The sequence below is a fragment of the Physella acuta genome, unplaced genomic scaffold (assembly GCF_028476545.2).
Source record: "Physella acuta isolate Inbredline_101_S28 unplaced genomic scaffold, ASM2847654v3 ptg000264l, whole genome shotgun sequence".
Lineage (NCBI taxonomy): Eukaryota > Metazoa > Mollusca > Gastropoda > Physidae > Physella > Physella acuta.
Window position 1 is genome coordinate 1,291,090 of NW_026731783.1, and position 18,186 is coordinate 1,309,275.

The following is an 18,186-nucleotide window of genomic DNA, read 5'->3' on the forward strand; positions in this document are numbered from 1 at the left end:
AACCAATGCTCCAGTTGTCCTGGCTGACATATTTATAGATTTTATTTACAACTAATTCTAAATAGGACTAAGAGCATTGATAATTTTATTAAATTCGTTATATAGTTTTAGTTGTAAGAAACGCAGAATGCACTTTTATCTTTTTTAGTGAGTTCCTTTTACACACAGCATTGTGTAATAGAAACATGAATACTGGAATAATAGTGGTGAGGCTGATGTATGTTGAAAATCTGTTCAAGAAGATGTAGTGTTGTATTTTAATGTTAATAAATGTGAAATTAATAAAACCTTTTATAGCATCAAAAAAAAAAAAGAACTTTAATATATAGAAAGTTAGCAATCTGTTATAGATAATAGATCAGACAGAGAGAATATAATAACAGTACAACGAACTGACCAGTCACGTGGGACGGTCAGTAGATCAAGAGTTGGTGTATCGATTTAGTAGAAAAGAAACAACTAAACTTTTCTACTCATAGACAGCTATTTAAATAAATGCACATTTATTAAACAAAAAAAAATAAACCTGGAGTGATCTCCCCTAAACTTTCTCGAATATTCGTATATCAGTGAGGTGTAAAAAATCGAGATTTGTAAAAATCTCGATTATCTTAGCACGATTACAAGACTTTCTCTATACTTCCTATATACGAGAAAATAAAAACGAGTGCTTTTCATCACTTCCCATTGCTTTTACTGCAGGTTTAAGGGAAATCGCTTCTGATATAATATATTTTAATAAAACAGAAATAATTTACAATATAGAGAGGCAAATAAAACTACATTCACTACTGTTTCTAAAAAGATTTTGATTGAATTAATTTCTAACACAGAAAAGTGTATTTTTTGTGTACTTTTAAACAAAATATGATGATTTTCCGTATGTTAACATTTATAACCGTGATAATATTTTATAGTAAATTTGTAATTATGAGAAATATTCTTTTCAAGCCACGGTGCAAGGCTGAACTCAGTGAGGAGAAAGTAGTTTTTTTTTTAAATAAATTAACATGTGGCTAATTATTCCATTCGAAGTAACAAGCCTGCTTGTGCTGAGGAAGGTGAAGTGGAGTTCAGCTGTTCATGGACTCTATACCGTGATCCCAACTCGAGACTTTCGTGATAGCCGTACAACACACCACGATAATCCCGTTCTGGATGTAGCTTATCCCATTAAATATTGAAAAATAGAGTTTGCATAATATGATGTTATAACAATAGTGTTTTGAAAGAACACATTATTAAATCTCAGGACATACGCCAGGTTAAATTATCCTCAAACAATTTTTAGAGAAACATTCATTTGAAAAGTGAAATGTTATTATTTATTATGTAAACTATTTGTGGTATTGATAATTATAAAGCTCTATATTAATTAACCATTCAGTAATTTAAATAACTTCACTATGACCAATCAGTAAAACAGAAAAAAACGGGCTTTAAATAAAATCACAGATTTTTGCAATAATATAAAGCTTATAAACACAAAGAAATATGATTGTATAAACAGTGAGAACTTATCCCCACAGATAAAAACATATTTGCAAAATCAATTAGCATTCATGAATTCATTCTTGTATAATGTATTTAAATAAAGGACATACAGGAGTCTACAGTCGCGCAATGTGTTTCTAGGCCGACCCAAATAAGTTACAAAAATGTATGTATTTTGTTATATCTTATATTTTGTACTGAGTTTGAATTTGATTTTGAATATTCTCATTAAAAATAAATTAACAAGATTTCATTTTAATTGTGTATAGAATGTTATAGCACTTGAATTGAAAAAAAAAAGATTCTATTGTTTGCTATATTTCTATGTAATGCGTTTTATTATTGTTAGGATGCTATTTAGAGATATGATAGAATGCACACTTTATAATTTTTGACACAACAGTTTTAGTTTTTAAATCTCTCTTTTTACACCTACATATATGATAGAGTTAGCAAAACAATTATGTTATTGTTACTTATAGTTTGTACGAGGCCTAGACATTACGAGTATACATACATATATCTATGGTGTATTTACCTTTTAGTGATACTGCAAATCTCTAATGTTTGAGGAATAACTATATGTTTTACCACTACATTTTTGAATCCTTTCATTGTTCATATCATTGTCCGTTCTAAATTTGTTCTCAATCACAATATGTAATTATTAATTTTTCCAAGGCAAAAAAAAAATTGCTTCTTTAGGGGTCATCCATAAATGACCTAACGCTTTTTTTACGATTTTACCCCCCCCCCCCCCCCTGCCACCCCCCTTAGTCAAACAGGCAGAAAAAGCCAGATCCCCATAAAATAACGTCACACATCAGCCTTCAACCCCCCCCCCCCCTCAATACTTCCGTTGTATGTTCCTTAAAAGAGTTATATTTTCCCATTTCTTGTCTGAACTCTGTCAACATAAATTGTTTTAATTAATTTTTATAACAATTTATTAAAACATTTTTTGCCGAGAAAGAACAGCTAAAACTTGTTTTCTAGCATTGCTTTTTACAATGCAAAACAACCCCCTCCCCCTCATCACACACCGTCGCAAAATTACGGACCCCCCCCCCCTTTTTTTTCCTCCTAAGAGTATGACGTCATTTATGGACACCCCTAACCCGAGATAATTTTCTACTCAATCGGCTTATGACAAATTCAAAAAAAAAAAATTAACGAACTTCGATTGCCCGAACGCCGTTTGCTATAAGGACGTTTTACCAAAACGTATTTGCGACAAACTTCTTAAGTGTTGCGGTGTTTCACAGTTTAAAAAAAAAATAATAACGCAATTTAAACGTTATACACATATTTTACAGTTATACTGTTATGGTCAGTGGGCTATTTAATTGTTGTAACTAGCCATAACACAAATTAAAACAGAGTCCAACGTTCATTTATCACAATAAAATATAATCTTCCACATACAACAGAGAAACAGTGAACATTAAAACGAAAAACACTGACTACATGCTACCCTAAGTTGACGATACCACACACTCTCCTTACACACTAGAGTTCACACACTTGTCAGGGGAGGCGACTCTCACACCCAATCTCTCCGTGCCTACACGCTTTCGCTATGAACATCTAGGCCACGTCACACCTCCCCCCTAAAAAAAAGAGGTTTCTTATTTTTCCTTAAATTAAACAGCATTTCTAAGGTCTATCCTGCACAACTACTTAACATGTACAGTAACAATTTTAACAAAATATTTATCTGACCTTTTACATGCTTTAAATCTCCCTATAAATAAATGATGGCGAGTAAAAAATTATATCTCTACAATAAAATGTTGGACGTACGCATGAATTAACTACTTATAGCTTTATACGTCTAGTCTATAAGTCAACAAGGTCTTTAAAATACATTTGTCATCAATAAAGCATTTGAATTGAATCACAAGACATCAGAACAATGTTACTTTCTTTTCGTTTTGTGAAGTGAGATATATTTAAATAAATCTAGTCAATGATGACAATGAAACTACTTATAGCTTTATACGTCTAGTCTATAAGTCAACAAGGTCTTTAAAAAAAACATTTGTCATCAATAAAGCATTTGAATTGAATTACAATACATCAGAACAATGTTACTTCCCTTTCGTTTTATGAAGTGAGATATGTTGAAATAAATCTAGTCAATGATGACAATGAAAACTAGAAGCTATTCATATAATACAAGTTCGTACACCACTCTAATTTTGGTACAGTCTTTGGCTCTGGATGTCGATCTGGATCTCGCTCTGGCTTTGGCTCTGGCTCTCGCTCTGGCTCTGGGTTTTGACTCTGGCTTTGGCTCTGGCTCTGGTTTTGGCTCTGGTTTTGGCACCGGCTCTGGCTTTGGCTCTGGCTCTGGCTCTGGTTTCGGCTCTGGCTCTGGTTTTGGCTCTGGCTCTGGTTGTGGCTCTGGCTCTGGTTTTGGCTCTGGCTCTGGTTTTGGCTCTGGCACGGGCTCTGGCACGGGCTCTGGCTCTGACTTTGGCTCTGGCACTGGCTCTGGCACTGGCTCTGGCACTGGCTCTGGCTCTGACGTTGGCTCTGGCTCTTCTGCTCAGCTCTGGTGTCCAAACATTTTTGTTTCGATCCTGCTATCTTGACATCACAGTCTTTAACTATAATTAAAGTCTCATTAGTATCTTTAAAAAGACTATGAACTTGATACTGGTTTAAAGTTACCTTCTGCTCAGCTGCCCTTGACCTAGTTCTCCACTCTGTTGACTTGTTGCCTAGATTGCGTCTCTGGTTGATTAGGTCTTCTGTAAGTGGGACAGTAGCTTGAGCTTTCATGTTGGTGGCGACGCAATGATTTGCTTCTGATGTGATCAAGGACTGAGATGCTAATATTGTAGCTCTAAAATTTGATAACTTACTTGCTCTGCTAATGTAGTCCACTTTGTAGCTAGCAAGTTCTCTCAACTTCTCTCCTAGCTTTATTACTGTATTTTTAATGTCATTATTTATGGCCATGATGTCTGCAGCACTGTTCACAAGTTTTGTGGCTGTTGATACTAAGTCTTTTCCGGTCGGCGATGACTGCTGCCGTTGATACGAGATATTTTCTAGTCGGCTGTAACGCTGCCGTTAATACTAGATAATTTCTAGTCGGCTGTAACGATGCCGTTAATACTAGAAATTTTCCCGTCGGTTGTGACACTGCCGTTGATACTAGAAATTTTCCAGTCGGTTGTAACGCTGCCGTTGATACTAGACACTTCCCAGTCGGCTGTAACGATGCCGTTAATACTAGATGTTTTCTAGTCGGCTGTAACGATGCCGTTAATACTAGCAAGTTTCTAGTCGGTTGTGACGCTGCCGTTGATACTAGATATGTTCATGTCGGCTCTAACGCTGCTGTTGATACTGGATATTTTCCTTTTTGTCTAGGGGTAAAAACTTCTCAAAAATCTTGTTGTGTTCAAATCCCGGACTTAAGCCCTCACTTGTTATGGTCAGTGGGCTATTTAATTGTTGTAACTAGCCATAATACAAATTAAAACAGAGTCCAACGTTCATTTATCACAATAAAATATAATCTTCCACATACAACAGAGAAACAGTGAACATTAAAACGAAAAACACTGACTACATGCTACCCTAAGTTGACGATACCACACACTCTCCTTACACACTAGAGTTCACACACTTGTCAGGGGAGGCGACTCTCACACCCAATCTCTCCGTGCCTACACGCTTTCGCTATGAACGTCTAGGCCACGTCACATATACCATTACAATTAATATTTCATACTGTATTGGTTAGAGTTCTAAATCAGTAAAGATTATGTCTGGAACAAAATGTGTGTGTGTGTGTGTTTTTTAATTTAAATAAATCTCTGTCAAAGACCTTTGCCATTTTTTATATGGAAAAAAATTACAAGGGAGACAACACAAAGCAAATTACTAGCCGGTCGGTTTTTGTAAATTTTAGAAAGATATATTTTAAAAAAAAACGGTCACAGTAAAAATTATCTGACAAAGCAATTTTAATTTTTAAAAAATATAAAAAAATAGTAGTCACGCTAATATATATTAAAAATCTCTCTTGCTATAAAAGTTGAAAGCAGTGACTTTAATGTATACATTTTTCTAAGACAATCAATTTATTCAGCGTAATTAATACTTTTAGGTTGACTTCTGTCAGGAAACAATTATTTTAACCAAGTTATTTTCAGTTCTTAAGCGGGAGATAAACTATAAATCAGAATGGCCAGAAGTAAACAAACTGCTGGTAAATCAACTGGTGGTAAGGCACCAAGGCAACAGCTTGCCACTAAGGCTGGAAGAAAAAGTGCACCATCAACTGGAGGTGTAAAGAAACCACATCGTTACAGGCCTGGTACAGTTGCTCTCAGAGAAATTCCCCGTTACCAGAAATCTACTGAGCTGCTTATTAGGAAATTGCCCTTCCAGAGACTTTCAAGAGAAATTGCTCAGGACTTCAAGACACATCTTCGCTTTCAAAGTGCAGCTATTGGCGCTTTACAGGAAGCCAGTGAAGCCTACTTGGTAGGTCTTTTTGAAGACACCAACCTTTGTGCTATTCATGCCAAGCGTGTTACTACCATACCTAAATATATCCAGTTGGCCAGGCGAATTCGAGGAGAGCGTGCCTAATTTTCTTTTAATGCACATTCTTTAAGAATATATATATATATATATATACATATATTTGACAGACAAAATAGACAATTTTGGAAAATTTTATTTCCTGACCACTGTGTATTTGGATGAGTAATTCAAAATTCTTCATGGATACGGAATACTGAAACCTATGATTGGATATTCTTTATTTTAAAAAATATGAAATGGAGAAATATGCTGTCATTGCATCTTTGGTTGTAATTTGCTTTCAGTTGTGTGGTCAGGTAATAAAATATTCCTTTGACATAAAAGTGCAGCAGCAGAATCTACTTTTCATAATATATATTACATGACCATAAATCTCAGTGAAAGTTTTCAAATGTTGTCGGATTTCCTTTGATGTCAATGTTTTCAATTATTCATGTTCAACATGTTTGTAATCGTAATCTCCATAACTTATCCTTTCATTTTGTAGCATGTGTACTTCTGTTTTTCTTTACTGTAAAATCAGTTGTTTTTTTTAATTTATTTTAAAACATCAAATTGAGAACTGGGTCAATGCTCTTTGTAAGTCATTAAATCATAATTAGTCATTGTATGCACATAAGACATTTATCTGATCGTCATAACTTCAAAAAACAAACAAAAATAGGTTTGTTTTAATAACTAAAATAATCAATTTAAATTTCGGCTGATATTTTAAAATCCGACAACACTAGTGTTGTATCTGAATTATGACGTGGTTTGTCACCATGGATCATCAAAACTGGAGCTCTCGTGTGTTTACCTTTAAATCAGACTGCTCGCCTCTCACTACACTAAAACATTCTACTCATATTATAAAACACGAGCCAACCCGCTGCGTATCATACGCCGCTATTTAGTTGTTTTTTTTTTCTCTACGTTTCAGTAATTTATCATTTCTGAATTCGACAGTACCAATGCTGCCACTGAAAATATTTGCGTAAAAACACTAAACCCCCCCTCCCCCCCCCCCCCCCTCCACGTGAAAGCAGCCTCCTCTTAGTTACCTCCTCTAAGTTTAAAATCGTTTCAAACTAAATTATCAGCCCCTAACAGCCGTCATCAAACCCGTCTCTATGATTGTAAAATGTAAACAGCGTGAACCACAGCTCACCAGACCATGTGAGGGGGTGGGGTGGTAGCGATAGAGAGGAAGAGAGGGGACTGTAAGGCGCGCTTGCAGCTTGTTTTCTAACGGCTCCCAGAAGAGAATTATATATATAGATTTGGATGTTGGTTGAAACACTATTGAGGAAGTTATATGTTCCTAAAAGTAATAGCCAAACAACATATGAAATCATCAGACCATCACAACATTGCTGACGTTAACCACACGAGTCCGTGTTTTTGTTTACTTTACAACGAGCTGTATATTTGCCTTTATGACAAAGGTGGCAAACAATAGCCAACAACACCTCAGTGGGTAATAAGCATCCCCATTGAGGCAGTGTTACACATAGCTAGACTAATCATGATTTATTTTTGTTGATCTAATAAGTGATTGCTTTGCATGGTTTCAATATATATCAACTGAGTCAATCGATAAGTTTAGATTTGATGTGGCAAGACATATTTACTCTACATAGTTATTTGATTGAATATTGCTAGCCTTAATAAAACCGGAAGTCATTTTGTACTTACTTCACAAGTATTATAAAATAATAAACTTTGGTTAAAACATAAGCTTTTTGGCAACAACGATTTGCAACCAGCTGTTTAAGCCTAGTGTTTCTTATTTATTTCATTGCAATAACAAATTGTAGAGAAAACGTTGCAAGATAGACAAATTACGAATTGAAATTATAATATATATTTAAAGTAAATGTTCATTAAATCAAAGTTTTAACTTTTATATTAACATAACTGGTACACAACACAACATTTAATTTAACACATGTTTTTACTGTTTAGTGTGACTAATATTATCACAAATAAACAGTTTTTTTTTTAATTAATGTTTTGGCGTCTGTTCTAATGCTAGTTTATTATTTTAAAGTTGTTTGCCTTGAAATGTTGATGAAATTGGTAAATATTTATTTTAGTTTTAAAAATGTAAATAAAAGTAAAGTACCCTTTTACACCTGACGGTCTACGGGGCAACTGAAGTAGAGTTCACTAATTTCAGTGATCTAGGCGTATGAAGAGATAGTGTGGTCAGCACTATACCCAGCCGCCGTTACTTATCCTAACTTGAGTTAGGTACCTATCAGAGTTAGATGTGACTTGAACCCGGATTCGAACTCGAGACTTTTGGGTTAGCATTCCAGCTTTCTACCGTTAAGTAGGGTTAGACAAAGATTACATGTCATGAAGAATGTTTATATAAACTGATGGTGTTTGCCTCAATAGCTATAGGCTTGCCAGTTACTAGTTATTTTAGTTCTATTATTTGTATTTTATTCTATGAGCTATATAATATACAGTACTACCAGAGGCATCGCGAGGCGGGGGCGGGGGGAGGGTGCGGATCGCACCGAGTGACACCAATAAGAGGGGTGACACCAAGACAAAAAATTGAAAAATGTATAGTAGAAAAATGATTTAGCCAGTTTAATTAATAGTTAATTAGAATTAAAAAGTCTTAGCATAGCAAAGATTCCAATATGGGAAGGGGTGAAACCTGTATGTAAACCTACCAATTATAGAGAGAATAATTTTACATTCAGCCGTAATACAAACAGCTATATATATATATATATATATATATATATATATATATATATATATATATATATATATATATTACTTATTTGACGCTTGTAAAACAAATTGCTAAATTTGTTAAAAACTAGGTAAAACACAAATTATATTTCATTGTATTTAAACATGGCTAGACTATTGAATTTGTGTTTTTTTTTAAAATAATATTAATTTAGAAACTTGTTATAGCGCCGGCTTTGCAGGACTTGTCACCCATCCACCCATCACGCCACACCTACCAGTCATGTATCTATTTTATTAAAAATGTGCATGTATTTAAACACAATTTTTTTTTGTTTATCACTTCACATTTTGCTTTAAAATGTGTTAAAGGGAAATAATAACTAAGAATTCCTTTAGTCAAACAAAAAAAAGCAACAATACAACAGTAAAAGCAAAATTAACAATACTCTTTCTTTAAATTAAATATTTAAAAATTATTTTGTTATAAACTGTTTTTGTTTTCCAAGATATCTAAACAAATATAAAATTGCTTCATAATTTAAATTATAAGACGGTATTTATATGTTTTAAAATGTAGTACTTTTAAGAAATCTCAAATGTAAATTATAATAACCGGTTAATTGTCTTTTTTTGGTGTGATATAATCACAATTAAAAATTGAAAAATAAAATCTACTTCTTCCATTCGAAGTAACAAACCTGCATGACATGTTGCAGGTGAAGTAGAGATCGACTGTTTCTTGAGATAACACATTATCAGATGACCTGACATATACCAGATTAAGGTATCATCCTTACAATCTAAATCTAAATCAATCTATCTGAAACGTGAAAATGAATTATATATGTAAACCTGGTCTGTTTTTGTAATTAAAAAATGTATATAAATTAACCAATCAGTATTTAAATGCCTTTAATTTGACCAATTAGCAAAACAGAAAATCGGGCTCTAAATAAAATATCATTTTCAAGCGATAATTTAAAGTATATTAACAAAAAAATATATGATTGTATAGACAGTGGGAGCACTGATACCCCGGGCTATAACAACATATTTACAAAAATAATAAACATTTTAAAAGTTATTGAACGTGATTATATTTCCTGAAAAATGCTGATAAGATTGATAACATTGCATAAATCCAATATTGACTTAAAACATACGCGATACAATAGCTTTAGTCAATTGTATACGTATGTAAAACAAAATGGCTAAAGCTTACCCAGTCCAAACGTGTCACGTGTCATCAACCAACACCACCCCGCCCCTCTGATGTTAACGTTCACAAAAACTGAGTAGACCACTCAAACATTTCGTCCAATGAACTAATTGAAATGCATGCTTGGTGTACTTGGCTGATTTTAGGTATTGTTTATTCTAGCACTAAATACTCTAAATATTACTGAAGTGAGTATTCTGGTAAACAGTAAAGAGTAACACATTATAAACTTATAAACTCCCAGCAAAAGCTCTCATATTTACTATGTGGGTCAAAGGTGATCTAGTACTAAAACACGCACAAATATAATTACATCAACCAAAAACGTTGCCTAAAATGTCAACGTGTTCTATAGCATTAAAAAAAAATTATTCTATGGCAGAGGCGTAGCGAAGGGGGAGGGGGGGGGGAGATGCGTACCGCACAAGGTGACACCAATTAGGAGGTTGACACCAAGGCAAAATATATCGAAGTATATAGAAAAAAAGATAATTCCACTTAATTAAGTGATTGGAGTGTTAAATAGTCTTTTAAAGGGCAAATTAAAGGGTAGGGGTGGGCAGGTGTAAAGCAAGCGAAGTGCCTGTGGAGTACAACGTCCGCACGTCGTAAGTTCATCTCAAGTTTACAAAAGCCGTGTTGAGTTGGAGTAAACGATTTAAGATATTACATTGACAACAGAGAATATATGGCAACATTTGAGGTGGAAAACACAAACAAATTTGATGCTAGATGTGAGATGGGTGGAGTCGTAATGATATCATAGAAGTAGAGAGAGGGTCATGTTTTATAGGGGACGAGGGTCTGGAGTTGTTCTTTTATTTTATTTTCTTATATCTTTAATATAGTATTGCAACACATGGGTGGGGTCTTGTAACAAATGGGATGTAGATATGGGGGCTATGGGGTATGGGAGTCCTGAGGTTTGAGGGCGGGGAAAGTGTGCTTTTTTTTAAAGTACTTAACAAAGCGAAACATTTGAAAACCCAGCTCAGCGTTAGTTAATTTGAATTTGTCGCATGTTTTAAAAACAAGTATAAAATAAATGCACTGTTTTTCTTAGCATTATTCAAATCTTTTTATACTAATTACATATATCTTGTAAAATGAAAATACAAATTCATTACAAAAAATTAAATACATTTTCTATAATTATGTTAGTACTTAGCTTACATTTTACATTTTTTGAGCATTAATTTAAAATTGTGGTTTATACAAATCAGTTTGTTACCTTCCTGTTATTGTATCTGAACAAGAAATGGTAAAAGATAAATAAATGTTAATGTATTTATCTTGATTTAATATTTTAATTATAAACATAAAAAAGCATTTATTTTACAATAATAGACTAAAATATAACATACCTATTGTTTTTTTTTTAATGTCTCCATTCGCCAATAATTATGTAAGTATCCTATATGAGTGATTTATATACCTATCCAAAAGCTATATGTAAAATGTTGTGTGTATAATAATAATATCTTGTATCAACTTCGATTTGATTGTCAAACTATTCTACAGACTAAAGCTGTATACCGAAGGTGAACATTTTGAGAGTTTGGTACCGTAAAAGATATGACGTAGTCTGGTGAATTAGAAGACTTGGGTTTTGGTGTTGATTGAAGTATGACAGTGACACTATAATGGATCTGTAAAATAAATAGCACCATTGTAAAATTATGTAAGTGTGCCGGTCAACATTATACACCGATTTATAACTAATACAAAGATCAGTTTGATAAACGAATCTTATATACACATTGTCTAGTTGTCTACACAAAATTCAATATGGCGACAGTGCAATGATAACTGTCGTTATTGTCAGTTCGTTTTTCCTGCTCACAAGCACGTGTTTACAGGTAAGATACATATTTTTTTTTACAAATAATACCTAATACAATTTTTTTGTCTATTTCTTTATCGAAATATACAATAAGACCAAAATAAAACAGGTGGTGTAATTGTTTTTACAGCCTGTTTATATTACAATGCATTAGGCTACATTGTATAGCACTGTTCTCAAGTGAGTACAATGGGCAGATCTGTACAAAAATATTTATATTTTGTAGCTACACAGTTTCTACAATAGCAAACCGTCGCATCTTTACAAGTCAAAATAACTATATAGGGTTAGAAGAAGCTGTTGAAGCGATAATGTCTGATGATAATGATAATATGAGGAGTATGATGTTCTCGTGGTTCCATCTGATCCTGCTGTTGTGAATGACGAAGAAGAAGGAAATGTTGATGATGTTATCTCTTCAAATATTCGGACAGATCGAGGTAATACCTCGTCATCTCGATCTCAATTATTCAGACCGAAACGGCGGGGATGATGTACCACTTTAAAATCAACAAAAGACCACAACCCTGTTATGTTGTTCGAAAATGTTTTTGTTGAAAGTGTAACGAACATGATTGTTTAAAACAGTATTGTGTACGCATATCAAAATAACAAACATAATTTGGAAATGAATCAAACAGATTTGAAGACATTTTTGGCAATACTAATCTTAACAGGTTATCATAAATTGCATACGAAGCGGGCTATTGGAGTTTGGATGAAGATTTTGGAATGCCATAGTGTCGAATTGTATGCCATGCAACATAAGCCATCATCCAGCCAAACAATTTATTATAGGAGAACCCATACAATTTGCTTATAATAATTGGGCTTTAACAAGTTGAGATGGAAACTGCCACGCGTTTGATTTGTATTGTGGTAAGTCCGAAGAGGTTTATGTTGATCCTCTAGGTGCTAGAGCAGTTAAATATCTTCTAGAAAAGTTTCCTATTGTGCCTAAAAGAACATACCGTATACTTCGATAACTTTTTTACAAGCCTTAAGTTGTTATGTGAGTTGCGTTATTCGGGCTACAGAGCAACTGGAACATTACGAGATAGCCGAACAAAGAAATGTCCACTCATAGATGTGAAGATCGTGAAAAAAATAATCTAGAGCTGAGTATGTTTACCGATTTGACACAAAAAAATGAAATTATAATTTTATGTTGGAAGGATAACAATGTTGTTACTATTGGATCCAACTTTGATCATGTAGAGCATGTGGGAAAAATTAAAAAAAAGGTGGTGTAACGCTCAGAAGCAAAAGGTTCATTTCAATATCCCGAGACTTGTAATAAATTATAACTATGGAATGGGTGATGTCGACCTAATGAATCAATCTGTACCTGTTGTCTATAAGAGGAAAAATGACCATTGCTAATGTTTGGCGGCTGCATGTTTTAATTAGCAGGATTGATAAGCTGACATATATGGATCAGTTAGCATTCAGACGAATAATTGCATAATCGTATTTACAAGAGAAAAGTACAAAAAGTCGTCCAACATCATCAACAGTTCCTACAGTGGATTAAAACAAATTATGGTCATAATCCAGAGCAAATTGAAAACCTATTGCGTTGTGTTATTTGCCATAGTTGGATCCGCTGGCGATGTGAAAAATGCAAAAAAAAAAAAAAAACCACTTTGTGTTGAGCGACCTTGCTTTGGACAATTTCACTCCTAATCTGCCCAGTGTACCCAGCTGAGTACACCCCTTTACCTTTTTGGCTATGTGAATGTCTCTGTATTTTTGTAATACATGTGCTAATCTACCCTATATGTCATAATAAATAACAATTAAATGTAATTTTTACATGTAGTTTTCTTTTGGGCTTTAATGGGTTAATCAGCTTTTGATACAATGTAGTGCATATGCTTACACTTGTTGTTATAACAAAACGTGTCGTTGTTACATGAAACGGATGATTTTAGATACTGATGTCTGATAATAAAATAGATGTTGGGTTGTTAGTAGTATTATAATCTGGACTAATTTTATGGTTAGAAATTAGTGTTAGGCGTATGATAGGACTATGATTGGGGTTAGGGTTAGGGACAGGGTTAGCATTGACATTAGCCAGCAATGTGTGCATTTAGTTAACTACCAGTAACCTAACACCCCTTTTTTAAAGAAGATTCTATTATCGGACACTGGTATAAATATTCCCCCATGACACTATGTTCGCATCAACTACAACATATGTATTCGGCTTTCTATAACACGGACGACACGCTATGTGAAGGCCTATATGTAACTTCAGTCTGTCAGAATATATTAGTCTTATATCAACATTTAGGATTTGCTAATAATAGATATAGACTGGCTGATCTTCACATTTCAGCAACAGTAAAGTATAATTATATAAGTAGATCAATACCCGATAGCAATGTAATGTAAGATAATTTTTGTATAGAATTATATGTTTACTTAATTTTTTAAAAATAAAAAAAAAATAGAAAGCCGTCCGACTTTGTGGTGGCAATGTAACAGATTTAACATCAACATTTACTAAATGAACATCTACTGTACGGTTTACCTTCCAGTATATCACACGATCCTGAACATTAGAACAAGATAATACTAGGGGGACGATATATATATATATATATATAATATATATATATATATATATATATATATATATATATATATATATATATATATGATTTTATACATATGGAACAGTTATTTGAACCCCTTCCATGATCAATTCCTGGTTAAGCCAATGCTAAAAATAGATCAAATAACTGCACTGGACTATAAAAATAAACAGACAGGAGTAACACAGGAAACACAGAAGACGGAAACACATCTGGTACAAAACAAATCCAGCACAGGTCTAAATACGTTTAAAGCGATTAAATAAGGTTCTTATCTTATCACATTAAGTCGACAGCGCCATTTTTTCTCCACTTTGTGCTAATCCGCTAAATTCACACACTTCTGTACTGGCTGAACATTCCACAGCTCTACCATATGTTGTGATGCGAGAATGTTTATACATACTGTTTGTATATGTGTATGGGGATTGACTTTCTTATGTGAGGCCTGAGAGTTTCTTCATTGTGAAATATAGCACCACTGACACTGTTCCAAGTTCAATAAAATAACGATTTTATTTTTACACAATTTCAAATACCAAAGTCTTAATTATATCGATATCTAGTATACTACACTTCTCATTCAATAAAACATATTCCGTTATTTCTTGACAATATTTTCACACTTCTATCAACTGAAACACCACAACTGTAACTTAACTGACTTATCTCTGCTCAACTGCTTCTAACACTCGACTGACTTTCTACACGCTTGACTGCCAACTGACTCTATCTCTGACCAATTGACCGTGACTCTCTTTTGATTGTGCGGCGTTGTAATTGTTACTTACTCCTACCCACTGAGACTGCTTAAAATAGATAATATTCTAAACTATTCTACCTCTCTCCTGTGTTTTACTTAATTGTGTCTAAATGTCTAAATTAACTTCATCATATAGCCTACATTATTACATTCATATCAAATAATTCAATTCGTATCTTTTTTATTAAATGTTTCAATCAGTTTAGATGTCAAAATAAATATTATGTTATTAAAATAAAATATTTGCAGATTTATTTACCATTTCATTTTTATAGAAAATTTAAGGGAGACAAAACTAAGTAAACAACAAATCACCTACTTTAATACAAGGAAACATTATAATATTACACAACCAATAGTTTATATGATTAATAAAAATAAAAGTAAGTTTAATGTATGCAAAATTGCATACAATGAATAGTGAAGTTAATATTTTATTAAAACTTTAATGCGATTAAATACAAAAGATAACGTTTACTTTTTTGTATACATGTTTTTATAAATTAAGAACTGTTCACTTACATTTTTGCTTTTTCACAACTACTCGATTCGGTTGTTGGATTTTGTTTTCGCAAATGGTTTTCCCAGTGACCGTTATGTCCTTACTTAAGTATGGTACCTTAGTTGTGGGATCAATGCAACTTTCCCATTTTCCTGAACAAATCTCCCTCACTATTTGTCGCAGCCTGACATTTTTGTATTAGTGTGAGATGATTCTTTTTGTTCATCCTCAGCATCACTTTGTGTTATTTCTAAATCATGACCTTTCCAATAATCATCCGTAGTAAAGTGTCCAGTTTTTCTAGATTTTGACGAGACTGGATTTGGGTTGAGTGGTATGGACAAATAATTCTTACTTAATAAAATTTGGCAATAAAAAAAAAATAGGCTAAAATTTAAAAAAAAAGTTATAGTTTTTAATTCTACAAAATATGTTTAAAAACAATAAATCGTAAAAAAAGTCGAAGTACTTTTAAACAAATATAATGTTTCTTCGTATTTTAACAAAAGTAATATTTTATACTAAATTTGTAATGACGATAAATATTCGAATAAATAACCGACTCTTCAATGTCTCTATCATGTAGATAAAGTGATAGTTTTTATAACTAAAACAAATCAAATGACCTAATTAATCCATTCAAAGTAACAAACCCGCATGGTCTAACACTACCTACATTTCAACTGTCCTACATACTCTACTGACCTACTCTAACATTACCCACATTTCAACAGTTCTACACGCTCTACTGACAAACTGCGACTGAACTAAAACGTATGCCCGCTACACCCTCAACTGACCAATTCTACAACTTACCGCTACACCCTCAACTGACCAACTCTACAACTGACCGCTACACCCTCTACTGACCAACTCTACAACTGACCACTACACGCTCTACTGACTAACTTTACAACTGACCGCTACACCCTCTACTGACCAACTCTACAACTGACCACTACGCCATCGATCTCCAACTGCTAACAGTACCACACGCTTCAGTGGTCATCTGGGGTCGGCGTGGTCGAGTCGGTAAAGCTCATGGTTGCTAAACCGAAAAGTCTCGAGTTCGAACTATCGGGAAGATGAGGCTCGTTAGCTGGGGACAGCCACTCTTCTAGGAGAGACAACTCCAAAATTAAACAACTGATGCCTTGTAGTTTGTCCTTGGTTGGACAAAGGCTATGGAAGCAAATCCAAAAAGAAAAGCAGGCTGAAATCGGAGTCAATGGCCTCAATGGCGCATAACCAGTTGACACGTATCGCTTAATTGTGTTGGAGGCGTGGTCGAGTCGGCAAAAAGCTCATGGTTGATAAATTCGAACAAAGTCTAGAGTTCAAACCCACTGGCAGATAAATATCGATCCCCTTCAACACTAATAATTAAAAACGAAGAAGAAGAAGAAGACCCTTGCCAGACATATGCTGGGCCCGTTAGAGACATGTAGAACATACCTACTGGACATATGTTGCAATAATTCGTGTCACTCCAATGTATACATTTTAAAGTCCCGGCGCAATTAGGTATGGTTATACTGTATATAGACCTATGACATATCATATATAGTGCTATATTTTATTATTTATCCTTTTTAAATATTGCAAATATGGTTACATCGTATTATATGACTATTTAAATGTATCAAATATAGTTACATTGTCTTATATAAACATTTACATTTCTAACATCTCACTGTTTTATTTTATAATTAAAAGCATCGTTTACCTTTCTGATCAGACTGACCAACTCTTGGTCAGCTGACCGTCCCACGTGACAGGTCAGTTCGTTGTATTGTTATTATATTGTTTCTGACTGATAAATGAGAGTTTAATACATTTTATTGTATGAAAGTTAAAAATTATTCACAAGCAGATGGGATATTCGAGGAAGCATTAAGTAAACGGGTTGGATCATAACTCTTTAAAAACGTTATACATTCAAGTCACGGTTTTTAGTTGTAAAACCTAATGCGTTTATATATAAAATTTAGCATTTTTGCTTAATTTTTTAATATTTTCTAAAACGTGTTAATTTTACATATGTATTTTATGAGCAATATGCCTATTTCTTAAGCATATGTTTTTTAAATTTTTATAATATATAGCTCTGTTAGTTTGATTGATTGGTCTCCCTTTACCTTTTCTATGTAAGAAATGGCTTTAGTAATATGTATTTTAAGTTTTAAAAAAAGACATTTAGTTTTAGCCAGTATCTAAACTATTTGAGAACTTTCATCAATACAGAATAAAAACTTTAATTTCCAGATAAAACAGTATGTGATATATATACTGTTAAAAGTGTTAAATTTTCACTCCTAATCTGCCCAGTGTAACCAGCTGAGTACACTCCTTTACCTTTTTGGCTATGTGAATTTCTCTGTGTTTTTTGTAATAATCTACCCAATATGTCATAATAAATAAAATAAATGTAATTTTTACATATAGTTTTATTTTGGGCTTTAATGGGTTAATCAGCTTTTGATACAATATAGT

The 18,186-nt window shown here is 33.4% G+C and overlaps 1 protein-coding gene across 1 annotated transcript; it reads left to right on the top strand.

Annotated features, from left to right (window-relative positions):
* The first annotated feature begins 5,669 nt into the window (after window positions 1-5,669).
* On the top strand, window positions 5,670-6,139 carry LOC131939117 (histone H3.3-like). Its single transcript, XM_059297342.1, has one exon. It carries the CDS (start codon window positions 5,698-5,700, stop codon window positions 6,106-6,108), a length of 411 nt encoding a protein of 136 aa, XP_059153325.1. The 5' UTR covers window positions 5,670-5,697; the 3' UTR covers window positions 6,109-6,139.
* Window positions 6,140-18,186: the final 12,047 nt, after the last annotated feature.

Bases quoted from the DNA above. Each gene is read 5' to 3' on its own strand.
- LOC131939117 (XM_059297342.1), top strand. From the start codon at position 5,698: ATGGCCAGAAGTAAACAAACTGCTGGTAAATCAACTGGTGGTAAGGCA.